We start from the raw sequence: 22502 nt of genomic DNA, 5'->3' as shown, positions 1-22502 counted from the left end.
GAACTATAGGTTACATTTCAGGTCCTGAAATATTTAAGTGTGAAGGAGAAGGAACAGTGAATTGGCTGGTAGCAAAGGTCTGAAATCTCTGTAGACCTTTATGGTGGGATGTGTATTATAGAATTCAAATTTTGAGTGTCATGGAACAATGTAAATGGATTGCTTTTATCTATGAACACAACTGTTTGGGGACTAACATGTTTCTGTATTTGTTTAAAGTTGTAAAGTTAAAAATGATTAATTTCACTGCTGAGCGTGTTTTCAGTTTTCATATTCATGCTTTTTATTTGATGTCAGGCAAAGGCTATACTTGAAAGTTTCTCTGTGGTGCTGCTTTGCAACTTTCAGAAAATGGTTTGTAGTTTAACCAATTTGTATTAATTTTAATACATATTATTTTAGTCTTTTAACACTCAGATTTTCATTTTAGTAGCAGTAGGCAACGTTAAACATTCCTGCTATGAGACCTATTGGCTTTATCTTTTGTTATTTATCTTGCTGATGTTAGGAAGTATTCTCTAATCCCCCAGACCTCTGTTCCTAGGTAACAGTCAAAAGCTGTGCCAGCAGAAGTGGTCCTGCCAGGCCAAACCCATGTGGTTTGGTGTTATTCACTATGATCCATATGGTCAGGGTAGAGATTGTCCCCAGAGAGGTGTTAACACTCAACAACCCAACCTCCTCCTACTCTTTGGAGAATTGCTGGATGGCTCCTGCTGCCTGCCCATGTGTGAATCTTGATTAATTTTTCATTTTTAATGAAGTTTGATCATGTTTATTATTTCACATGATTGACTGCCTGGTACTCCTTCCATGTAATTGATAAAGCCCATATTTCTTCATCTGTCTGTTATTTCTTCAGGGTAAAGTTGTGAAATTGTGTGATGTGGTTAATATTAGATTTATTGGTCCCAACAGATGTATAAATTATCTCTTTTTCTCTCCACAGGAAGTTCTACAGACTTTGACCAAGTTTTGTTTCCCCTTCTATGTGGACAGGTAGTGTTAGCTTTTCAAACTTTACAAGAAAATAAGCTTGTCAATAAAACCACTGTAGAAAATAAAAACCATACCATTCTTAATGTTCTGTCTGCCTGGCTGTGACTTAAAGCACCCAAGTGCAAATTATAGTCTCGGAATCACTTTTTCCTGGGGTTTTTATGAGCACCATCAAAAAAAAAGAAGTTTTAAAAGTTTGAGCTGTTCAGTGGCAGCAGTAAGAACATTTTGTTTTACTTCTGTGTAATGCTTGGTTGGGAAAATGCTTGGGTGGTAATTGTCAAATATGTGTGTTAATATTAGAGCTTTGTGTGTGTGTATGTATTTTATTTCTTAATTGCCAAAATCTGGGTAGAACTATGAATTAAATGCTTTACATTTAAAGGCTCTTGACCTCGCTGGAATGTTGGTGCTTTACTTGGTGGCCACTTAATATGGCTTCTAATTTTGGAGGGGAAACTTGTAAAGTTACAGTGGATTTGACAGGAACTGGGAATGTTTCATTCTTGTCGTTTAGAAAACTCCAGAACGTTTTTAGGTTTTTTAGTTTTGCTTTTACTGTGAGTTATTTTTGATAGTTTCGTGAAAGAACAAGGGTTCAGATGTTGAAAACATGCACCACGGTTTGTATCATCCATGAGCATCATTTAATTGGTCAGAATCACTTGCCTTGGGTCAGCTTACACACTGAACAGTCGTGATTGATGGAATTGACCTTAGCTGTGATTAAACTGCTAGAAATCTTTCTCATTTCAGTGAAATTGGTGATATTTACCATAGAAATTGATTTTCTTTATAAATCAACATCTGCTTCTAATATAACTTCTTGTTTGAGCCCTTATTTATATATTTATTTACATACTCGCTCCTTAGGCAGCTGCTATTTCATAGTTGTCTATAAATGGAGGTGAAATCTCGCTGTGCTTCTCTGGAGATAGGAGTGTATGTAATAAAACCACTGCTACACTTTGTAATCTGGGGCTTGGGGAAGCCAAAAGCTTGGGTGGATCGTGCAGATGATTTGTTAACTCAACCTGCTGGGTGGTTCCTGCGGATCAGAGTTGAGAGCCATGGGTGAGGCTCAGCTGGAGACATGGGCGCCTCTGCTGTACCTGCTTTGTGCATGAAAAGAGAATCTGGACATCCTGGGCTGTCAACATGAGCAACTTAACCAGGGCTCCTTGACTTGCATGACCTTTAAAAGCCACAGAAATTTATAATTTGGAGTTACTTTTTGCTGATCATGTTTTTCTGTCCCTGTTAGGCTGAGAAAGCTGGGGCTGTTCAGCCTGGAGAACAGAAGGCTGCGTGGAGACCTCAGAGCAGCCTTCCAGTATCTGAAGGGGGCCTACAGGGATGCTGGGGAGGGACTCTTCATCAGGGACTGTAGTGACAGGACAAGGGGTAATGGGTTAAAACTTAAACAGGGGAAGTTTAGATTGGATATAAGGAAGAAATTCTTTACTGTGAGGGTGGTGAGGCACTGGAATGGTTTGCCCATTGAGGTTGTGAATGCTCCATCCTTGGCGGTTTTCAAGGCCAGGTTGGATGAGGCCTTGGGTGCCATGGTTTAGTGTGAGGTGTCCCTGCCCATGGCAGGGGGGTTGGAACTGTATGATCTTAAGGTCCCTTCCAACCCTAACTATTTTATGATTCTATGTTCCCTCCCCTTAGGAAGTATTTACATATATTTTTCTAATGTCTGTGTTTCTGCTAGAAGTACTCCTGCTTACTGTGTGTAGGTTTATTGTACCTAGGGGTTTTGTTTGTTTTGTTGTTTTTTGGTTTTCCCGAGCAATTTAACATTTTGAAAGAAAAGAACACTGAAAACCCATATGGGTGCAAATGAGAACATAATGAACACTGATTCCCATTTCTGGATTTGCTTATTTGTCTGAATATCACAGGCTGTCTCTGAAAAGACTGTAAGCCAACAGTTTTGAACATAAAGGAGAGATTGTAACCCATAATTTAATAATTTAAAAGTAAGGATCAACTTTCAGAACTCCAGAAGGTAGAGGACATCCCTAGTTAAGAATATGGCAGCAGAAAGAGATGTGTGTGGTACTTCTCTTTTTGATGTAAAAGTACACATGTACACACAAGTGTCCATGCATGCATAGGTGTGTGCATAGGTATAAATATAAAACCAAATAGTTGTTGTAGTCCTCTGTGATATAAATTTGACATAGTTCAAAGCTAATCTGCCAGTTACAGCAAGAAGGTAAATAGTCTTAGATCACTGAGTGCAAGTGAATTTAATGTGACTATGATAAAGAGAGAACAATACAGTGCATCTGAAGTGCAAAATGTTCTTCATCTCTTAGCTACTTCCAAGTTCAGAACGGATTGAATACCGGTTCTTAGAGGCTGTTCCTGGAACACAGCAAGTGATGAATTTGCACGAGTTGGTCCCTATTTACTGTTAACCAACTACTGATTATTTATTTCTACATTTCTTAAATCCCATTAAAAGTAAATTAATAAATAAACAAAAGAATAGCCGAATAACTAATTTATGTGCTTATTTAAGGTAGTGAGCGGATAGCCCTATAATGAAATTACTTGATGCTTTAATATTCCCCTCAGTTTTCTCAGTAAACACTTTTTCTACATTGAGATGAAAGAAATTGCTTCTAGAAGCAACACTGTCTTCAGTTATATGTCAGAGGGGTCCTTACAGTCATTTCTTACAGAGTTGACTAGCACTCTCTAGTGGGACTTTATCCCTCTGTATGTGTCTGAAAAGTGGTGTGTTGGATCAGATCTCCAGTTACCGTAATTCTTAGTCTCCAGGGCTGGTTTTTTATATATATATATATATATATATATATAGTTTTGTTCATTCTGAACAAAAAGAGAAAGAAACACTGAAGTGGTTTCAGTAAAGGCCCTCCAAATACTTAGCAACTACTCCCAGGGAACTTGTGTGCCTTGTCAGCCACGACAATTTGAGTATTAGAATCTCTGCAATATTGAGAGGTTGTAAAATTATTATTCTTAATATAACAGTGGAGATACTGGCTCATTGCTCAAATAACTTAGGAACATGGAATAATACCTTCTGTTGGAATAATACTCTGTGTAAGATGTATCTTCAAGATCTGTGGAAAAAGGATCAGTATGAATTGTGATGAAGAGACACTGATATGAGCAATCAGAGCTGTGTAGTCACTAAAGAATAGACCCTAACCCTTACCTGAGTTTCCTTTCACCAACTCAGAGCCCAAAGTAGCATCATCAATCATATAACTTGAGTTTTCAAGTCCTGCTAGAGTGTTGTCCCCAGTTTATACCCTGTTTGTGAGGACTTTTACTTGGGGAAATTTAATTTCTGTAACTACGTTCTGTGTTATGTGCAGTGTTGTGCCAGGCTTTCAGTGGAGACTTCTTGATGAGAGAAGTGTGCTCAGTGTTACTCCAGCTGAGTCTTGCTCTTCTGACTTTGATGTGAAACAGTGGTATTTCTTTGACAAGTGCTGAGAAAGGACATAAATCTTCACCTCCATGTGTGTCTCTTCTAAGGCTGAAGGTTTTCTAAGGCAGGTGGCATAAACTGAAGATGTTCTATTGCCTCTGCCAGATCACTTCAAATGATGATCAGACACCAAGATTTTTAGGACAGTGAAGATCATCTGTGTATCTTACCGTTCTCTGTGCTGAAGGTTTTGGCACTCATTGACACAGATTCTTAATTTTTTATATATTGATTCTTTATATATTGATTCTTTTTATATGTCCAGAATCACCAGGGACTAGTTGCCCCTTCTTTTAATCAGTGAACCATGAGTTTTCTGTTCTTATGGCAGCAGGATCAAGACAGAGACTATTTTCAAACTGCAGGAGTGAAGAACTCCACCTGAGTCAAGTTTCCTGGCAGGATTAATTTGTGTTAGTTAGATATAGCTAGCTCTCCCTTTCCCTCCAATACTAACTTTTGCCTGCCCATTTAGAGATGGGATTCAAGGTGCTTCCACCTTGTTAAGCTCTAAATAGGCCTTCTTCCCGTTTGAAAATAGAGCTATAAATAACAAGCATTGATACTAAGATCTTAGGAAAAGATCTTTTTATCTTGGGAAGTTTATCCTTTCACGTGAAGAACTGACACTTGAGCAAGACCTGTCAGACACATTTAGTTTCTGCAGATCACCTGAATGTAAGAATCTTTGGTTTTACTTTGGAGGAACTTCCCAACTTGTCACAGTTGTTCCATAAGCCAGCTTCTCCCTGCTGCAAATGAAGCATGGAGTTTTTTCCCTGTTCCATAATTTTAATTGTCAGCTAGAATTTCTCACACACGCTCTGCTCTCAACCTTGTTAAAATTAAGCATATAATCCCCTTTTAAAACACCATACTAAAATCACCATAGTAACATTACATCCAAGCTTAACAGATAAAACAACAGCAGTCAGGGATTTTTTGGTATCTGGCAGCTCAGTGTGGTTTATGGAAATGGTTGCTCTGTTGACGTTCACATTTCAGCAGGAGGATGATACTTACCCTGTCTAGTTCTCAGACTACTGAAATGCTTTTAAATATCTGTCTTTTTGTTCACCTGTGAATTTGGAGCACTTTTTCATCTTCATCACTGCATGGTTTTCCTTCCCTGCTTGGAATCTACTGAAGGATTCTTCTTTCTGAACCAGACAGTGACTTCTTTCTGATCCGGACTCAACTTTTATTACTGGAAGTCAGTAAACCCAAGATAAACTGGAACAATAACCTGAAATAAGTGTTAATTTTGTATCATTATGAGGTCTGAAATTGGATTAAAAGTTCTCTAATCATTACATTAGTCCCAGCTTCACCACTAAATGTCAACATTTCTGTTATAAACAGTAAAACTACATTTCTGCAAACTGGGAGGTGATTTGGGCTTGGCTTAGGTGGAGTCTGGCGTCACTGTACCTGAAGCATTTGATTAACTTTAGACAAATGGGGTCATATCTCAAGAATGGTTTTCATTTTGTTAATAAATAGCATTCAGAAACTGCCATGCTTTAAATGTAAAGCATCTTAATTTGAACTTATTTCAAGTATCACTTATTAGTGGTCAAGTACGGATGTGAATCACAGTATTTTTGAGGACATGAGTTTTTAAATGCTCAGGTTTTGGGCTTTTTGTTTGTGTGGTTTGGTTCTTGGCTTTTGTTTTTTTTCTTTTGTTGGCTTGTTTTCTGTCACTGTGTTGTTGCAATTTGGGCAAACTTTCCTACAGTGATGCTTTCCCCTGTGGTGTGAGTAGGAGCCAACGTTTGAGAATGTTATTAGCTCACTGGTGCTATTCTTGAAGAGCTGTTAAGATCTTACAGTTGAGGCAAATTACTCTTAATTGTGAAAAAGCATGTAAAAGTCCTCCAAGATTATTTCTATAGTTATGGCTGGCTCTAGCACAGTGTATTTGTGCTTCTGGTTTAGCTTATCTTCCTTTGCACACTATTCTAGGCTTTAGCTGTTAGAGTAAAAGAGAATCACCTGGCATGGTTCCAGCTGCTGAACATTTTGGAATCATGTATCTGGCATACATGCAAAACTGGTAGATGGATAAATAAAGCTTCTACAAGTCAATATCCAAGTGTTGGAGAAGCTTAGCATGTTATTAAACATTGACTTGCTCTTGGAGTAAACCAGTTTTCGAATGAAGAGTAATAAGGAAATATTTTGGGTTCTATGAGAGAACATGGGTTTTGGTTTGCACAGTGTGTACTGCACTGATGGTGGTTGATAGTCAGAACCATTTTCATTTAAAGAGAAACATTTTTAGTATCCTCCCACACTTAAAATATGGAAAAGCCAACCCAAGGCCCACTCCTCCCTCACCAGGCAACTTAGAATGTTAAGTTTCTAGAGGGTGTATACTCACAAGTTAATTTCTCCACGAAACACTTCTGAAAGAGGAAATGTTACAGGTTCAATGACATTGACTGCATACTTTTGACACAGAGTTAGCTCAGCATTAATTTTTTTTCCTCTTATTCTCTTTATTTTCAGCCATGCAGTTAACCAAGTTGGGCAGAACTTTACGTTTGTGCTTACAGACATTGACAGCAAACAGAGATTTGGATTCTGTCGCTTATCTTCTGGGGCCAAGAGCTGCTTCTGTATCTTAAGGTAGGTCTGTGGTTTGGCTTTTGGCTGACTCTAGGAAACAGTGTTTGACTTTGCTGTGTTACACTGCAATTATAATTTCCAGCTGTTCAAACTTACTTTCCTATCTGGTCCTCAGAGTCACTGCTCTTCTGCAAAAGTGATGCAAAGTATCTTGCACTTCGAGTTCCTCTGTAGATAAGTGTATTTGTTTGTAGTCAATGTTCTTGGGTTAACAATGTGGAAAAAAGAAGTCTCTGCAGTAATGTGATATGACATAGCATGGTGGCAGCTGTTATCTTTAGCTGTCACAGCTGATCTTGTTAAGGCATTTTGTGGACATTTGTATATGCAAGTTTTATTAACAAAGCATCTGTTGGTAACTGAGAGAATGTCACTGGTGCTCTCCACATCCTGGAAGTTTGTATGGGAGAGCTTTACTCTGTTCCATTGAGGAGTTTGTGAAGTTTGTCATAATAAAGACAGTTAGTGGAAGTTGGGAACAATGCATTTCGCATAAAATGGGCAAAGAGGCTCTATCAGAGTGGGTTTTGATGACCTCCCACAGACATGTTGAGTTACAGTCTGTAATATTCTATTTTCATTTACTGCAAGAAATGATGCAAATAAAATCAGATTTAAGATCTACTGATATATTAGATCCAGTAAGAACTCTGTTAAGAATTATGGATTGAAGATTTATACATGGCCTCCAGCCTGTTTTGTTTTAAATGGTCTGCTTTGTGCTTTCTGCATATTAATGAGAAATTGGAAGTTTTGGGAGAAATAGCTCAGGTAAAGATAGCTCAGATTTGATTGTATGAATGGACTGAACGTTGCTCAATCAGCCACAAATGAGGACAGTTTCCTCTATGAGCAATAGTAGACATCTGTCTCAGTCATTTCTGGTTTGCTTTTCACATGAGAAAATCCAGTGTAAGAACAAGAACTTGCCTTTGTCCTGTGGGTACTGTGTTGCACGTGATGGAACAGGACCTTCTGTATACATGTTACTGAATATGACCCCTCTGGAGAATTTCAGAGTCAGTGTGGTAAAATACAAGAGCACCTATCAAGTACACGGATGGGTTGCATACAGCAGTGCCAGAGAGTAGATTCTGGATTGATTAACAGGTTTAATATGAATGTCTGTGTCACTTGTGCTGGCACTGGGCTGGTGAAGATACCAGATGTGTGTTGCTGCATACTGCAGCATTATACTGATGGCAGGGATCTAACTAGGCCTTCATTGAAGAAGCCCGGTATTTGGAGAAATTATTGTGAAATCTACCAAAATTGCTACCTAACTGTGAGGGAGGCAGGTGTTTTCTGAGTATCTTAATTCTTTCTTTTCTCTAGTTGACATTTCAACTATTATTAGTGATGGCAATCCAGCAATTGGGACCGTGTACTGAAGACAGGAGGGTGTTTCCATAGCTGTTTTGGGGTGCTGATTCACTCTCATATGGGAAGTGTCTGGTTATATAAAGTAACTTTTCTTGATTAATGAGAAATTAAAGGGGAAGCACTTTAATAAGAAAATCTGAATGAGGAGTAGTATGAGTCCGTTCTTGATCTCTCCTGGATAAGAGTTCTTTGCTGTCAGCTCCCTTATGTTGAGTGAATGCCAGGAAGAAATGGAGGAGTTATGTTGTAGTAAATGCCTTCTGCTTCAACTCATAACCAAAAAACAACAACAAAAAAGAGAGTTCCGTGCAGTGACAGCACTAGATGAATTGGGACTCTTGATTTCCTTCTATCACTTCTTTCTCCTGTGAACTAATGAGAAAATCAAAGTTCATTAATGCATGTGCAAGTAAGTTTTGGAGGACGATTAGTAATGTAAATCAGTATTACACAGTTGCACTTGCTCTGTTCCCAGGTCTGCAGCACCTGTTGTTGATGTGAATCTTCTCAGTGTCCATTATGGATTAAAGGATGCTGCATGGTAAATGGATGGGTGAAAACATGTTGAAGAATGTCAGAATGAGACAAAAAAGCGAGTGGGGATGAAAAAATGTTTATTTGCTTTTCAGTGACAGGTTGGATGACAGCAAGCTTTGAGATGATGATTTTTATTATTAGAGATGATAGTCATGTGTTTATGTGTCAGAGGTTTAATGGGTCTGGCCATGGTATAATGGTTTGGAAGAATTCATCACATTCATCATCACAGATTCATTATTGAAGAGGAACAGGAAGAAAAGGAAATTCATTTCACTCAGCCAGTGCTTTAAAAAAATTCTTCAGAGGTCAGGAAACACAGTTTAAAGCTAGGCACTATTTGGAAGTCCAGAAGTCAAGGTCTGGACTTGGAGTTTTAAAGTGAGACTTTTTCATGTAGATGAAAAATAAGGCACTTCTTGGAGTTCAGTAGCAGTGATTTTATCCACGTTATCCAGGATGTGGCTCCTGTGGCCAGCAGAAAGGCAATTCCATTTGAAAGAGTAACTCTTTTGGCTGTTTTAACCAGTACTGTTTAGAAATCTGCTTTCAAGGTAGTTTTCATAGTTTTGTTCCCACTGTGGTTAGCGTCATTACACACATCTATGGAAATCTTAGATTAAGTTTAAAACCTGCATCATTGAGGTGTTCCACGATATTCTGTTAATGTAGAACCACTGAGTTTTGTCGCTGTTATTGCATTTCCTTTTTTCTTTAGTTGATTTCTAGCTGATCATGGAACTACTATGATCAGATGTGGTATTGTAGCACCGGGTTGTAGAGTGCTCTGTAGCACCGGTGACAACTTTCTGCATTTCAGACAGCAGAGGGCGGACAAAAGCACAGAGCGAGTGTCACGGGTGGTCTGGTGGCGTTTTGAAGGTTCTAAGCGATGGAGTGAATTAGAAAAAACCCACAAGCTCATGTATCACACGTCAAAATCTCCTGGGTGACTTGGTTTCTGGACTACCATTTTCAATGCAATATGTTACAAAATGTAGAATCTGCTTTTGAAGTATTTTCTTTTCCAAGTGATTAATGTGTAGAAAGTTGAGAGCTAGTGGCCACATCATCAAATGCTCAGTTCTGATTTGGTAGTTAAATACTAAAGGAATTTCTATGCCCAAATACTACTTTTTTTTTTTTTTTCCCCCTGAGACTTCATTGAAGGATTTTGGCTGAAATGAAATAAATCCTAGTGGATATGCATTAAGAAATTGATTTTTGTTGTTGTTGTTGTTATTAGATGTTTGCTTTAATCTAACCAGGAATGTTCTTTCATTAGGACAAAAGAGTCTGGAAGATGGTAGAGGTTCAAAGTTTGTTCTTGATTTGCTGTTTCCTCCTAATTACAGTTACTGAAATGTAATGACCTACCAGTGATTAAAAAAAGGACAGTATAAATTTATTTTTCTGCTTTCTTATACTCTTAAGGTATATAGAAACATTCTGATTCTTAAGAATTTTGCATGCTGAGGCTCTTTATTTTCATTTCCTCGTTTTTTGATGTTGGATCTCCTTCCTAACTTTCTAATTCTTTCACATTTCTAGCAACTCTAGCTGTATTAAGGTGTCCAGAAGCTGGTTTGTTGGTTCTGTTATGAACGCTGTTGCTCAGTGGCTTAGCTCTATTTGCCTCTTTGGCTGAGTACTGTTATCCAGAACTCTTTAGGCTTTGATGGACTTCAACATTTTTTGATGTAAAAGTAACGCATAAACCAGTTTGTATTAATATAAGGAAGTGTTCTTAAAGGAGTAAGGTGTTTTATTTTGCAGTCTGGTTTCTCAGAGTTCAAGTGGACAAACACGTATGTGGTCTGCTCATAATGGGAGATAGTTAAAACCTCATAGCTGAAATTACAGTGAGTATGATGCTTCCACTTCTGCTGCTTCTAATGGTTGAAGGAGGATGAGGAACATGACAACAGGATATATACAGCTGTGAGGAGACTGCTGAACATGTGAAATTCTAAATTCTATAGAGAAATTGCAACATGAAACTCCTTTATATCAAGTTCTTGTATGAAGACATTATTTAAAAGTGCACATCAATTTTCTTTGTAGCTGGGTTTTTGTCCTGACATTTATATGTTGTAGAATCTCAGACTCCTGACAACTTCGTCTTTCTGTGCAATCAGTGCTGCTTTAGGAATGTAAAAAATGTTGTTAACTTGGTCTCAATACTTTTTTGATACCGTCATTGCAGAATGTTTATATAATAAAGGGAACAAGTTGAATTTTTAGCAATATTTTTATCTTTTGTCTTCTGAAATATTTCCAGAATTCAGGGGAAGGACCCAGTCATTGATGCTTGAAAAATTCTTCAGGTTCTAAACAGACAGAATCCAGTCATTTCTTTAAATGCCTGTTTATTTTATACTCTGACTATTTGAACTTTAGAATAAGATGTTTATGAAGCACACTGCTTTGAATTAAAAATAGTGGCAATGTTGACTGTATGGTAACCTATTTAAATGTATGGAGTGCTTTAAATGTGTTAAGTCAGTATAATGATTTCAGATTATGTAAGAGGATAAAATGGTGATCTGAGTATTCATATAGATAAAAAGAAATCACAGGCCTGTTCACCAAGTTGACCCTAGTATTAAACACGTGCTTCTCTTACGGCAATGTGTATTTGAGTTTAAAAAATCCATTAAGCCTTTTATCTGAGAAATAATAGACCCCCAATGCCCCAGCACTTCTACAGCAACCCTAATAAAACTGATTTTAACATTTTTGAAGAAACTTACCAGGTTGTGTAAAGCATTACATTCTTAATGTAGCCTGGGTTACTGGTACATGACAGAGTATTAAAATCTATAAATGGTTTTATATATGATTCTTCATTGATTGTATTTAAATATATTTTCCAGAATGTCACTAAGCTTCTAAAATATAATGATTCACTATTTATTAAGTTACAAGGTTACACGGAATGTCTGTTCCAGGTCTCTGTTTCATCAGAAGTCGGACTCAAAAAAGCCATGGCCATCAGCAGCCGGTGTACTTGCCCATCTGCGCAGATGAATATGTCAGCTTTTAACTGCAGTTTCTCCACAAATGTGATTTTGGTTAATTTAATGCTGTATTTGGTTTACAAAATCCCCTTTTTCCAGGTACTGTACAAACAGCTTTGGGAGATGTTAGATGAATGCAGTGTTAGGTGTTCATTAAATGAATGTTAGGCTAAATGATCCAAATTGTTTAGCCCTCAGAGGCTGCCTATGTGCTGGTTATCCCCTTCCTGTCAAAAAGGGCAGTAGTAAATAGTAGAAACTTTGAGAACGTGTCCTTTGGTGCCTGCCTGGGGTGATGGTAGTTCCTGCTCAGACAGCACTGGAGCAGCCTACGACATTGGCCAGCCCGTATCACCTGAAATCCCTGGGAGTTGGGCAGACTTACATGAAGTAATCAGACCTAGTGGACCAGGACTGTCATCTTGTAACCCTGTGATAGGTACCTCACAATTGTTTTCATTAATAACCATCAGAATTTCTTTTTTATCTGTTAAACTGTGGCCCATAGCACCTATTTCTGCTTGAATGAGCGGTAATGATAGAAATCAAAGAGTTTTGTCTTGCTTCAAGTTTTGTTGAAGTAAAAAAGAAACCAGAAAAAAAATCTCAAACCCAACTTTGCATGGTTTGGTTTTGCTTTGGTTCACAAACTTCCTGGGCAGAGTTACAGATTTAGAGAAGGTGCTATAACCATGTGCAACTCTGATTTCAATTTCACTTAATTTGAAGTTTTCACTGGGTATTCAGCTTTTGTACCCAAAATGAAAATCATTCTTCTGAAGTGAAATGCAGAAACATTTGTGTGGAAATCCCTGTTGGCCAAAATAGCTAAGCTCTGCACCACTCTTTTTCTAAGATAAAAAGAAATGAATCTATAATAGTTTGTGACAGATGGCAGAAAATGTAACTAACTGAATGTGATTCTGTATGGAGTTATTTGAGGTTTTTGGTGTGATTTGTTGTGAGTTCCTCTCCTCCCCCCTTCCCTTCCCTTTGATTGCAGTCTTTGTCCATTTATTCTTAGGACAGAATAAGATTTCTGAGCAGGGGCCTCTCTTGTGGTGCAAAGTGAGAATTGTTTTTAATTGAGCAGAAACATGTGGAAGGATCAGGAATATCTCAAGGGATTACAGAAAAATTCCAAATTTGTACTACTTACAGCTTGTGTTTAGAGCAGGGTCTACTGGGAATAAATGTTAGTTAGTGTGACCTGTGACCTTAAAAACTGTTGACATGGATTTCAGCCAGAAACTAGCCACAGAACTCCTTTGTTAAGCTCATTCATAGCTCCTTGAAAACTCTAGTCAGTGAAAGTTGCCAGCTCAAATCTAAGGAAAGCAGAGCCCTTTTTTTTCCTCTACCCCCCCCCCCCCCCCTTTTTTTTTTCCCATGCTTTGGAAACAGTGGCCGCCCCTTAACCAGCAAGACTTCTTTAATGGGACTGCATCGCCTAAACTTGATTGGAATTGACAGCTTCCTGGCTCAGGCTTGCCAACTGGCAGGGCATTGATGCATAGGGGACAAACAGCTTGAAGGGCCTGTGTACACTGTTTGTGGATGTGCCTCTGCAGTGCAGCACACTTCTGTTGTGATACCTTCTAATGTAAAGGAAAAAGTCCCAAACCCTGAGCACTGCCTTTAGTTCCACAGAGTCTCCAGTTATTTGGGGGAGAAAATCAAATCGGGTATTTATTGATACTGCATTCCAACCACTTTTCCAGTTGACTTTGCTTATAGCAGAGAGGATTTTGTTCATGTTAATGAGTCAAGTTGGAGTAATTCAGCTCAACAGAAGTTGAGCCTATGCAGGTTTCATAATAATCTGTGGAAATTATTATATACTTTTATTGGAAAGACTGATAGATTTTCTTCTTGTTGTTCTAAAATGTTCCACAGCTGCTGTTTGTGAAGGAGTGTTTTGCAGATGAATAAGGAAGGACATCCCATTCTCACTTTATCTGGATGAAAGTTTGGGATGTTAAAAAGCACAGATTTATAATGCATGTTTTGAACTAGTGTTAATAGGAATTTTCTTCTGTGGACTATACAGACTCTCACATTAACGACAAATTAACATACTTAGTAACAGTCTGATATAGGGGAAGGCTGAGCCTTGGAATTCTTCTTGTTAACTAAGAATTCTTAAAGTTCTTACCTGATTTACAATTTCTTCATGCTTTGCATTTTTCCTTTACATACATGAAAGTAAATTTATAGGAAGACTATTTTGTGCTTGGTAAGAAACTAGTTAAGAGGATCCTTTATTTACTGCATAGTCAAAACCAGGGCCTCTGTCTGACTGCCTGCTGCTTTGGGGAAGATGTAATTCAACTGTTGTTCAGGCTTTTACTGTTTTCCCACTTGTGGGTTGTATAGGAGTGGTTGCTTTTTGCCTGGTTGCCATTCACAGGTGTGAAGAACAGCTACAGGGTTTGAGTGTTCTGTTGTGTGTTGTGTTCCTCTGCCACATCGCCAGTCTTACCATTCATACAGGTAGGCCACTCAAACAATTGGAGGATGGAGAAGAGGACTAGCACAGAGGACAAAGAGGAGTGCTAAGCCCTGCACCCCATTTGCAGTTCCACGGATGCCCTGAGTGTTGCGGGTGCTCAGCTGTCACCTGAAGTACTTTGTAGCCTGTGTGAGATTGGTGCTTTTGTCCATTTATGTAATTTTATTTTCTAATTACTGTTTAAAACAAGTTTACATATTACTCACTTTTTTGAAAGGAGAAGAAGAGAACTGGTAATGAAACTGGGCTTGTCTGCAACAGAGGAGGAATTTCTTTTGCTAATTTAAAGTTGCAATTACAAGTCTAGGCTGCAAGCAGTGACTGTGCATAACGCCAGAGCAGAGGTAGCCTTTAAAAAAGACTACTCCCTTCTCCCCCCCGTCTTTCTCCCAGAGAAAAATATTGTTCTCTAATTAAATAAGAAAAAACTCCAGACTTTATAAGGATTTGCTATAGTTGTATGTTGAATAAAATGGCAATAAGCAAAATCAATGTTTTGCTTCCGTGTGTATCTATATGATCCTTTCAAGCCTTGCAAAAGATGTTTGGTAATGGCTGGAAATGATATGGAATACTTTTTGGGCAGTCTGTTTGGTCCTTGTGGTGTATCGACCTGGAATCCCTGTACTACTTAAAACGCTTCGGAGATGAAAGGAAGTAGCAAACTGGGTCTGTTAGACATTGGCAAAGGCCACAAAAAATACATGTATAAATCATGAGAAATTGGATCTCTCTGATTCAACAGTACAACAAAATTGTACCTGATAAAAATGTTGTTATTGAGCCTCTGCCTTCATCATAGATTTTTTGGTATTGGTTTTCTAGCAGTGGATTCCACACATGCATTAAATATAAGTAGGAGTTGAAGTTGCAGACGTGTCTCAGTTCCTTTGCATGGGCCTTACAGAGAAGAGAGGGCAGGCTGGACTCGTGGCTGGAGCCTGACCTTCTTTCACAGAAATTCTAGTTTCTTACAAGCTTCAACTGAAGCAAAACAGTTCGACTTCTTCTTCTGTGTATGACAGGAAATTGAGCTGAAGTGGCTTAGAAAATGTGAGAACGCCATGAATGTAGTACTTGGGGTTGGAAGGGTCTCCTGTTGTTGCAGGCATTTTGCTTTAACTTGACATGTTTATAAAACAGTTTACATCTTAAAAGTTTAGGGGTTTTACCCCTGCTGATTTGCTTAAACAGGCACTGGCTTTTATTTTCAGTTACTTGTCAGAATTTATACGGAAAAGTGATGAACCTAGTGAAAAGAGAGCTTGACATCAATTAAATTTAGCTATCTGCTCTGTGTTTCTTCTTTCTGATACACTCTTTCCAGTTTAGTTTTCCCAAACTTCCTGTGGTTTTTCTTTATTGTCCTTACACGTTTTACAAGATAGAGATGAGCTATTTAAAAACACTGTTCCAGGGAAAGAGGAATGAAATTTTATATTACATCTGCTCATTTGTTGCCTTCCATTTGCATCTCTGCCATTAAACTTTTTTTAGACTCTAGAAACCTACCTCAGGTAGTCTGTAAGGCTGGCTTAGCATCTTGCTCAAGTATCTTTAAATATCAAGTTATATTATCTTCCCGAAACTATATTCTCTGCAATACTCAATAAAATACACTTACCAAAAAGTCTTTAAAATTAAGAGTATGTGATAATGCTTTTTCCCCCCCCTATCGTATCATTAAAAAGCTTTGGTTGAAGTTTATTCCTAGGTTTTTTGGCCCTCTTATTGATCATGAATGAGCACAATCATTATTGATCATGTCAATGTGTAGTGTGTATCTGTTCCTTAGAATGTGCACTCATCTATGTGTACATGTGCAAAAAAGAAGAGGGATTTTGTATATTTTCATGTATAAATGTCTGCTTAAAGAGCAGTGTCACAAACCAAGTCATAAAGGCTCCAGTTGATACTGTATGAGACTTGTATTTTCTGTTTTAGTAATACGTGAAAAGCGTGTACAATATTTCCTCTGAATTGGTTTTTTTTTCTGTTGAAACTGTATACAGCAACATCATAGTTGCAGTGATAGAAATGAATTTTGATGATTTGAGTTTTAAGACCAACATTGCAAGGAGTCAATTCCACTGAACTCATAAATGATGAATTTTTCTTTTCAACTAGATGTAGTTAGTAAATAACAAGTTAGTAGGGAAAATATTAAATGACCTGGAGTGAAAAGCTTTGGAGTTTTCAATGTGCTGTCAGTAGGTCTGCTAAAGGCTTTGCTAGCTTATCTGTAGGTTTTAAAGCATGGTTGAATTGGTTTAAATATTTTTGTTGAAATTTAAATAAGATAGAACCTCGCTAATCTGATGAACACCTTAGGATCACAGGTGCCAAAATAGCAAGCTGTATGGATGGCTCAGCAGAAATGGATGGAGTTAAGGCTACCTTCCTCTAGGATTCCTTGTTACCAAATGCACTCAGTAGGTTTACTATGTTAAATTCTATTTGTGTTACTTACCATAGTAGCAAAGTGAATCCCTCAGGAAAAAGGTACTTTGTTTCTTTTTCCAGCCTTTTTTTACCCTTCTTGTTTCACCTTTATGTACATTTCCAAAATGTTACTGATTGTACTGGGTCCTCGAGTTGCAAATTACCTGATGTCTAAATGTCTGTGCATTAGAACTTGAATACTAAATACAATAGGGAAAAGATTTAGAAAAGGCAGAAAGCATTGCAAGTTCTGAACTCTGGATTTTTCTGTAATAACAAATGCTCTGAAAGGGTAATGGCAGGGCATTGGCTCCATTGCTTTAAAATGAATTAAAATTCAGGGTTTTCGTTTTGCCTTGTCATGCACACCTTCATTCCTGTTTTGTGTTCGCTGGTGACACATGCCTTGTGGTTGGAGTAGGGGATGTGAAATCAGATGTATGTGACCAGCTGCTGCTGCTATTTGAAAGAGAAGTTCCCCTCTGTTTTTATCAATTTTTTTTTTATTGTCCACTAGAATCAGAACTTATTTATGTCCGTGTATGAAACTTGAGGTTTTATCTTGATTGCAAGAAGAAAAATAAAGGTAACATACTTAAGGCAACCAGTCGAGCTGTACTTGCCCTTGTCCAGGTGGGCAAGACGGATACCTGGAGTAATGTGTCAAATATGTAATAAGCTGGTTCATAGTAAGAAAATAGTTTTTCTCACTGAACTTCCCAGATAAACTGGACCTGCTCATGGATAACTGTGTATGTGAGCTGTACCGAGGAAAAAAAAACGTATCTCCTCAGAAGTATTTATATTAGAAACAGTAAAAGTCAAATTTTCAATAACCAAATTTCCATCCCTTCTTACTTGTAAATAAGAGGTTGCAAAGTCTATCAATATGAGTACTTGATTTGGCTACTGTTCAGCCATTTTTAGTTGTTCCTAGGCAGTGCTTGGCATTGGAGAAAAGATGTTTGCATTTTGGTTTTCACTATATGTGTGCATATATATACCTTGTTAATTGAAAGTTTAAGTGTTGTCCTTTAACATTGGTGTTTATTTCTGTACGTATTGATTTTGGTGTCGAGCCTGAGCTGTGTACTTGCATTAATTTTATAGTGGGATAAAGTTATACCACTTTTGAAGTTAGTGGCAGCCAGAAAGTACTGGGAGTTGTTTACAAAAGAGTCCCATCGATTCCTCTTTTCTGTGGAAGCATTCAAGCAGGAAGACCTGCACAGTCTGTTTGGCACAGTAGCTGCTCTCAGCTGGCCTCATGCCCTCCTGCTGTTAGTCAGGGCAAAGGATGTGCCAGATCCCGGGTTGTAACGGAGCAGAGCCTGCCTGCAAATCTGTTTGTAGTTAGCCTGGGGCCTTTTGGCAGCAGACTACAGCCGATTGATTTAGTTGCAATCCTTTTTCCTTAATATTTTCCATCTGGCCAACAATGACCTATAAAGACAGACACAAAACAGAGTTTGAATTATGAGGAGTGTAATAGTAAAATGCTTCCAAATCTCACTCTAGAACCTGCACCAGTGGATCCCTGCCCCTGTGTAGCCCAGGGGGGGTTGTTCTAAAACACTGTTGCAGCAGTGGTGGTAAAAAAAGCATTGTTCATAATGATGTAATAGGGAAATGTACATTTCTGTTAAACTCTAGATGTGTTTCCCTTCTTACTCTTTCTTGTTTTCTATTGATCCTGAGTGGCAAGTGAAGCGCTCTCAGTGTAAGCTTCCTAAAATTGTATTGTGGTGAAGGAGCCAGGCAGCCAGAGCAGAGCAGAGATAGGGAGGGCAGGGATGGGATATGGGTGTGTGTTACAACTGAACCCAGGACAGTATGGAAACACTTTAGGGCACATAGCATCAGGTTTGGGGAACATCCGTTCTCATGGGTGTCAATAAGGAGGTGATGTGTCCCAAGCTCTCAATTCTGCAGGCATGGGTTAATGCTTTCCAGAGTGAGCCGTGATCTGGGCTGTTGGTCAACTCTCCCAATTCTTCCCAATGGTCAGAGCAGAATTCTTGCCATCTAGCTGATTGCTCGAAGTTAAAGATGTTATTAGTTTGTCTCCCCTGTGGAGTCCAAAGCACAAGTAGTCTGTGCTGTATATTGAAACGCTTGGCAGTTTGTTTCATCTAGTAAGGTAATGTTGCAACTATTCAAAGTCTCAGATCTTTAGAACCTGGAACTCTAAGTAGTTCTCTTGAGGGGAAGGGGTGCTGCGTTCTGTATTTTTTGTTTCTTCTGTCAATAGAAATTTTCACTTGCTGACTGAAAACAATGTTGACATGTGCAGGGGCAAGGCAAAGAAACTTCTGCCGCCCTATGCTGAGTTGACCGCAGATTTCAGTTGCTCCATACATTTCCTGAAGCTATTGACCATATAAACTAATGCAGGGCTCTTACCGCAAGTTGCTTCTCTGCTGACAGTCCTTTGTTCTTGTTTCATCTCGGGCTGCTGCCTGCTGCTTTTCTTCATAGTGGCAGTAAAATTGGGGATCCCAGTTCAGGCATCTTGTGTTCATAGAAGTGCAGTCAGAGGCACAAGTATGTTGGCATCAGGGCATGTGCTGTAAAATAGAGCATTTCTGCAGGAAACAATAATAATAATAAAGTATAACAAGTTCTATAACTTATAAATAATAAGTTATAAATAAATAACTTATAAATAATAAGTTATTAGTAGTATTAGTATTATTAAAAAGTGAAGGGCAGTTTCATAGCATGAGGAATATGGGTAGAAGGGAGATATGAATCCTTATGGTCATTTTGGGGAATAGCTAAAGGTAAGGGTGGATGGGTAAAAGATGCAGCATTGATATGTGGTTGAAGAAGAAAGACCAGTTAGGATTTTAGCTGTCTGTTATAATATTCCATGCATGATTTTTAGTCTTCCCACACACCTATACCTCAAGGTAATTCTTGCCAAAATAAATAGCTTTAAAACAAAATAAATCCTCTTGTGTAAGACTAGAGATTAGATTTCAAATGGAAATTGGATTTCAGATGGAACAGTTACTGTCACGTAACAGTCCTGGATTGGAACTGTCAATCGATTCAACTGAACAAACTCCAGGTAATTTTTATAGCTGTGGTAGGTGCCATTCATTCTGAATATTCCCTCTCGGAGCAAAAATTAGGATATTGGTGTAGTGAAAGTAACATTTCTGCGCTGTTGTCCTGCTGTTTTGGTTTATCTGTTCCGGTGTGCCTCTGGGAAACAGGTTCTGACCTCAAATTTATTAACATTAACTGGCATCATTGGAGTTACGAAAATGTGAAACAAGAACAGTATTTGCTTCCAGAATATGAGTAAATCTACACTATAAAGTTAGTTAGGACTTAAAACTACTTGATCTCAACACAGGATCCCTTAAAATACCCCCCTCTCCTTGCTTCTCCTCTTCCCTCTACATTACCTCTCCAGGGCAATGTGAATTTAACTGCCTTTTAGTGAATTTAAAGAATAGTGAAGATGTGTCAGAGGACGTTTATTGCAGATTTTGCCGAAGCTTTACTCTTGACTGCAAGTCAAAACACTTTTGTAACGTATCGGTGAGAAGGATCACAACAAAAAATGTCAAGTGCTAGTAACACTAATGTATTGCTTCTGGTGGAATTGGATAAAGCTGAGAACACTGCATTCTAGTCCACTAGTTCCTGGTCTTGCCTTCTCACCAGAAACCAATTTTATTCAATTAATTAGGGCTTCATGTCACACCTTCTTTACTTGCTGAACAGCTGTAACAGAAGTAATTAAATCATGTCACTTTTTATTACCTTTGGCCCTGGCTGACTGGCTTGGAAACTTCCATTTTAGGGCTAATACAAACTGAATTAACGCATCACCTTGGGGAAAACTCAGTTCCCCGGCATCAAAAAAGTAGGGAGGAAGTAGTTAAAGTCAAGATGGATAGATCTTCTCTTCCACAAACGGACCACTTTTGGGTTGCTGTCTGAAGGCTTACAAAGCATGTCTCTCAGGAATGAGACCATCCTGTACTTGCTGACAGATGTGTACAACATTCTCCCAACGAGATGACATGGCAACTTCCTCCTTTAGAAATCAAGATGTGGCAGGAGCCCTCAGGTTATGCAGTGGTAATTGGAGAAGCAGGGGCTGTCCTGAGAGGTAGGACTGCTGAGAAAAGCTGCAGGAGTTGACTTCTGCGTATTGTTTCAATAGAAAATGTGATTCAGCCACACTGTAATAGGAGAAAGGCTTTATCTGGGTTCATTTGAGGCAGTGTTGTCTGGACTGTGCATGGATCTGAAATAGAAATCTTAATTTGTAACCTCAGCTGTTAATAAATGTGCTTGATAAGGGACAGATCTTCCTCCAGACTGTACAATATAAATATTATTTACCTTACAGGAACTTCCCTCAGTGTGTTTTAGAATTAATTGGTGCGTCAGCTTGAGCATTCAGAGACTGGGAGCAATCTCCTATTTTAATCATTTGCTTAAACTGATTGTTAGACAAGAAGTCTTATAAATAAAACTGTGCCCTCTCACCAGTTAAAGGACCAGAGACTCTTTTCTGTTCATTTGTGTGTCATGTTTCAGGAAGTCTGTTGACTGGGCTCATCAGCTGTGTTTCTGCAGGTATAGAGTCAAGTTCTATCATACATTCATAAGGTGCTTTTTACATCTAAATGATTGTTGTTAAGCCTAAAACATTGTTCATTGCGGTCATAGACAACCTGCAATCAAATATCAGACTCTCTGACATGATCCTTAAATAGTCTTCAGTTCAAGGGCTGTATTCACGTCCTGTATTTCAAATGCCTATTTGCTGTAAGTAAAGTGATTCTTACGTGACTAACCCGGTTTCTCACATTCCCAAATTAAGAATTTCAAGTGCTACCATAGCACTGAAATGATCATGAATTTCTTGCTTGCCTGTTTCAGCTGTGGTTGGATTTGAGTTTAACTTTTATGACTTGCTACCAACTGACTTAGGGACCAGACTTTATTTATTATGAGGAGGCATGTCTACTACCACTGTATATGTAAGGACTTCTTCACAGTAATGAAGTTCCTGCCCTTTGCAAGGGAACTAAGAAAGACCTTGCTGCAGTTAAGTTTGATTCTTGTCAATAGGAAGCAAAAGCAGTTTGGAGAATATTCCAGAAGTGGGGAACATATAATTGATTTGTTTAAAACACAAAAAATCAGCATAGTATCCTAGAATGTTGTCTTATGAACACACAGGGATGTGAAGCTGCATTACCCAGCTTTGCTTCTTTGGTATTGGAATGAAATAATGCTATCTAGGGGGATAGCAAAAAAGAGCTGCTACAAAACCATCTGAGCTTACCAGTTTTTCATAGGATATGTCTTCCCTGTATAGATAGTCAGAAATGGGATACTTCCTGTGTGATCCTGAACTTTTCTTGTATTTATTGATATGATTCTCCAAGATTTTTCTCAGTCAGCTCATGGTGCTGATCTGTGGGACTGGGATATTTACCACATGGCATGCTTTTAGTAAGTAGCT

At 38.4% G+C, this 22502-nt stretch overlaps 1 protein-coding gene across 7 annotated transcripts in view; it reads left to right on the top strand.

Annotated features, from left to right (window-relative positions):
* Positions 1–22502, top strand: part of DENND1A (DENN domain containing 1A) — a 190603-nt gene that overhangs the window by 49899 nt on the left and 118202 nt on the right. For 4 of the 7 annotated variants that reach the window (XM_080630890.1, XM_080630888.1, XM_080630891.1 and 1 more), the window contains 2 exons: positions 950–999; positions 6992–7111. In XM_080630890.1, coding sequence (XP_080487016.1) covers positions 950–999; positions 6992–7111 — 170 coding nt within the window. The remainder of the gene's footprint in view (positions 1–949; positions 1000–6991; positions 7112–22502) is intronic. The other 3 variants (XM_080630893.1, XM_080630892.1, XM_080630894.1) reach the window with 1 other exon arrangement.

The sequence above is a fragment of the Psittacula echo genome (assembly GCF_963264785.1).
Source record: "Psittacula echo genome assembly, chromosome: 16".
NCBI lineage: Eukaryota > Metazoa > Chordata > Aves > Psittaciformes > Psittacidae > Psittacula > Psittacula echo.
Note: the sequence above shows the minus strand (reverse complement) of the source record. Positions and strands in the feature narration are given on the sequence as shown.